The sequence below is a fragment of the Grammomys surdaster genome, unplaced genomic scaffold (assembly GCF_004785775.1).
Source record: "Grammomys surdaster isolate TR1022 unplaced genomic scaffold, NIH_TR_1.0 125950, whole genome shotgun sequence".
NCBI classification, from domain to species: Eukaryota; Metazoa; Chordata; class Mammalia; order Rodentia; family Muridae; genus Grammomys; species Grammomys surdaster.
The window spans coordinates 4,675,379-4,679,379 of NW_021620771.1; the positions used below are offsets into that span (position 1 = coordinate 4,675,379).

The 4,001-nt window shown below is 44.0% G+C and overlaps 1 protein-coding gene across 3 annotated transcripts in view; it reads right to left on the reverse strand.

Annotated features, from left to right (window-relative positions):
• Positions 1–4,001, reverse strand: part of Atg7 (autophagy related 7) — a 211,837-nt gene that overhangs the window by 145,857 nt on the left and 61,979 nt on the right. For all 3 annotated transcript variants that reach the window (XM_028753586.1, XM_028753584.1, XM_028753585.1), the window contains exons 10-11: positions 1,879–1,969; positions 975–1,119 (exon numbers count right to left, since the gene is read on the reverse strand). In XM_028753586.1, the coding sequence (XP_028609419.1) occupies positions 975–1,119; positions 1,879–1,969 (236 nt within the window). The remainder of the gene's footprint in view (positions 1–974; positions 1,120–1,878; positions 1,970–4,001) is intronic.

The following is a 4,001-nucleotide window of genomic DNA, read 5'->3' on the forward strand; positions in this document are numbered from 1 at the left end:
GATCCCCACGGTCACTAGACCAGCGACTGTCACAGTGACTCCACTCTCTCCATGTGCTATTTTTGACAGTGTCACGAGAGGAAGAGTGCCAGGGAATGCTAGAAGAATTATACTTTGTTGTTTCAGGATTAGCGAGAGCCCACAAATGTCTTTCTTAATAAGTAATTAAGTATAAATATCAGCTCCTCTGGAAACTCACTTTGAATCTCAATTAAGTCTTCAGAAACACCACTTGTAAGTTGTCCCCATGTGAAACAATGGAGAACATTCTTGGAGTATTTCTCCATGCTGGAGAAATCTTGCTTATAATTGGGCCTTTAAAAAAAAAAAAGTCTGTATTTTCATGCAGATTGTCTTGTTGTCATGGACATCATTTTCACAGACAAGAGCATTTCTGAAAACCTTTTTATTTAAAGATTTGTTTTACGAATAGTGCCTCCATGTGTGTAGGTACATACACGTATTGCCTGAGGGAACCAGAAAAGGGCATCGGACCTCCTGGAGCTGCCGTTGTGCGCTGCTGTCAACTGCTGTATGGGTGCCGGGAACTGAACGCAGGCCTTTCCCAGAGCAGCAGTCATCATGAGCTCTGAGGCAGCTTTCCAGCCCCTACATTTACTTCCTCACAGTTTAGAAACCACACAGCTTTAAAGGTAGACTATTAAGTTACAGAGAAAACTTTTTATAGACAGCAGGCTGTGAGCCAGTTTTTATGAATATAAATGAACAGGTAAGTGACAAGACCCACGAAAGGCCTCCATTTCCATCTGCCAGGACAATACAACGGTGATGTTCTCATGTATGAAATCTGACTATCCGTAGGATGGGAGCTGGGGTTAGGCTAGAGGGTCATTCTCTGCTTCTGTCTCACAATGGCTACAGATTGCTCTTAGAACTATAAAGATGCTGAGGAGAACAAAAGGGAATGGGAAGGAGACACAGCTTAACAGCGGCCATGAGGCCACCAAACTCACCATCAGTGTCCTAGCCACATTACACCCCAAGGTACCAGCTCCCAACAGCAGGCACTTGACAGACACGACCTTGTCCAAGTCCAAGGTGGGGACCAATCGCCAGCACATCAGCTTGAGATTCAGATCCACAGATGACTCAGCCAGCCTGGAACACAAGATTAATGTGCCCGTGAGTCACTCACTTGGGCTCCAACGTATTTCTAACAGAGAGACATGATCTATGGAAGGGACCAGATGGAGGTAGCTGGGCAATCAGAACCACAGATGGAGGCAGCTGGGCAATCAGAACCACGGTAGAAATAAGATGGTGCTTGTAGGCGCCAGGGAGGAGAAAGGTCACCACCCAGAAAGCAAGTCACTGTCCTCTGTGATTCTGGGGTGGGGGCAAAATTCCTATCTGGAGCTCCCAACAGCAAGCTGAAGGGAAGTCAGAGCTGTCACCAGCTGAGGTGTAGGTTTAAAAGAATGACTCTTCCAAGTCCAGAAACTCTCCCGGTCTTAATAAAGGGTGAGCGAATTCTCATTCTTCAATATAAAATGGCTTCTCCACAAATGCAACATTCCTTGAAATATCCTTCTGTGATGGCAAGTACAAGAGAGGTCCAGAATAAAGAACCAGGAAAGGAGGCAGAGGCAGGTGGATTTCTGCAACTTCCAGGCCAGCCAGGGCTGGCCTGCTCTATAAAGAACAATAACACAACAACAATAAAAAACTCAAAAAGGCAGTGGCGAGGTCCAGGTGCCTCTGAGTCTGAGCTGGAAACAAGAGTAAAGCAGCTATGTCTGCGTCGGGGCACCCATCACACCAACCCTCACGACAACACAGACAAGCAGTGTCAGTGAACTATGCAGCACAGCATTGCCACCACACCCACTGAGATGAGGGGGCCCCAGTCACGTCTACCTTTTGGGGTCCATACATCCGCTGAGGTTCACCATCCTCGGACCCATGCCTCCTTTCTGGTTCTTCTCCCAGCCAACTGCTTTAGGACAATCTTAATTGCAAATAAAACAAAGTTTACTAAAACGGGAAGCAAAAACAAACTTGAACTCATGTCTTCGTACTTAGGTGGCAAGCACTTTACAGAATGACCCTTCTTCCCCTGACTTAGCCTTTGTCCTCTCCTTTTCACTATGACTGCCTTCTTCTTAAACCTTTTTTTTTTTTATATAATTTATGTGTATGAGTGTTTTGTCTGCATGCAAATGCACTACATGCATGCAGTGTCCTCAGAGGCCAGAAGAGGGCATCAGATCCATTAGAACCGGAGTTTCAGTTTTGAGCCATCATGTGTACTGGGAATTGGACCCAGGTTCTTTGCAAGAGCAGCCAGTGCTCTTAACCACTGAGCCATCTCTCCAGCCTGACAGGTCCTGGAACCCCAGTCCCAGAACTTTTCCAAGTGCATCGTATTCTGTGCTACAAAGACTGAGATGATATTTCCACTCCTGCAGTTCTGTTACTTTGTGGAGTACTCTTGCCACATGCTGGAGTTAACAGAAACCCCCTGAGGCCACAAGACCTCTCACAATTCTTTCATCTGTTATGGGACTTCTGCCTGCTCCTTTTCTCAAAGACTTCCTTCTGTTCAGAAGAAAGCTTCAACTCCTGAGCCGAGAACTCAGCCTTAGGTCACATTTCAGTATCACTTCCAATGTCTGCTTTAAGTAAAGCTCTGTGTCTGTGTGTTCGTGTGTGTCTGTGTCTTTCTGTGTCTGTGTGTCTGTGTGTGTGTCTGTGTCTGTCTGTGTCTGTCTGTGTCTGTGTCTGTCTGTGTCTGTGTCTTTCTGTGTCTGTGTCTGTGTGTCTGTGTCTGTGTCTGTGTCTGTCTCTGTGTCTGTGTCATCTGGCTGTGGGTGGGTTGTGCCTACATCTTGGTAGTAGAGCAAGTGTGTAAAAGGTGCAATGACAGAACTGGGTTCCATCATCAGTAACACACATTTACGCACTTACATGCATAGGCTTTAACACAAAGACACACACTGTACACTCACACACAAATTCATACACAAGCTCTTGCATACTCAAACACTTACCTACACTAAGACACTCACAAATACACATTGACAAAACTCATCCTGACAGTGTAACCTTTACATGTGTGCACACATTGACACACATGGTCATTCACATATACATTCATCTACACACTCGAAAGTACACTAACACACAGGCATGCACATATACATTCACCTACACATACTTCCAAAGACAAACCAACACGCAACAATCAAACATACAAGTTTCATACATGCACACCAACACATTAGCACAGGAATACATACCGAGAGAGAAATGTGCACTCGTGTATGCACTTACAAGCTTGCCAGGTCACATACATATGCACACACTCTCTCACAGTAAGATAGAGCCTTCCCACATACATGCTCATGCCAACTCATACAGTTATACAGAGTCACATATGCATCCTCACAGACAGTCATACTCACGGGGACTCACACACAGGTGTGCATTCATATGCACATAAACACACACATCCTTGCAAATACACTTAAAGACCTCCACATTTGCACATACAATCACATAAAATTTCATACTCACACACATTCATATGTGCATGCTTATACATGCTCACATACAAGTGCAGACTCACACAAACTCATACATACACATACATGTGCACACACCCATAAACACTAACAATCCAAACTACACATATAAAATATACTCTTAGAATCACAGACACATGTGTGCACATATAATTACACAAAACTTCGTGAACTCACATGCTTGCACATTTACGCATACACACTCATATACACATCAACACATGCTCACAGTTAAGGACATACAAAACTCACACATGCACAAACTCATGCACTTGCTCACACTAAACGCTCAGATGAAGGCTTCAGGATTCCTTTACTAGGGACAAAGGGCTTCAGAGCTCTTCATTCGTTTTCTTTTTTTTTTTCCTTTTATTTTTTTTCTCCTTTTCTTTTTTTTTAATTTATTTTTTTATTGGATATTTTATTTACATTTCATATGTTATCCCCTTACCCCAT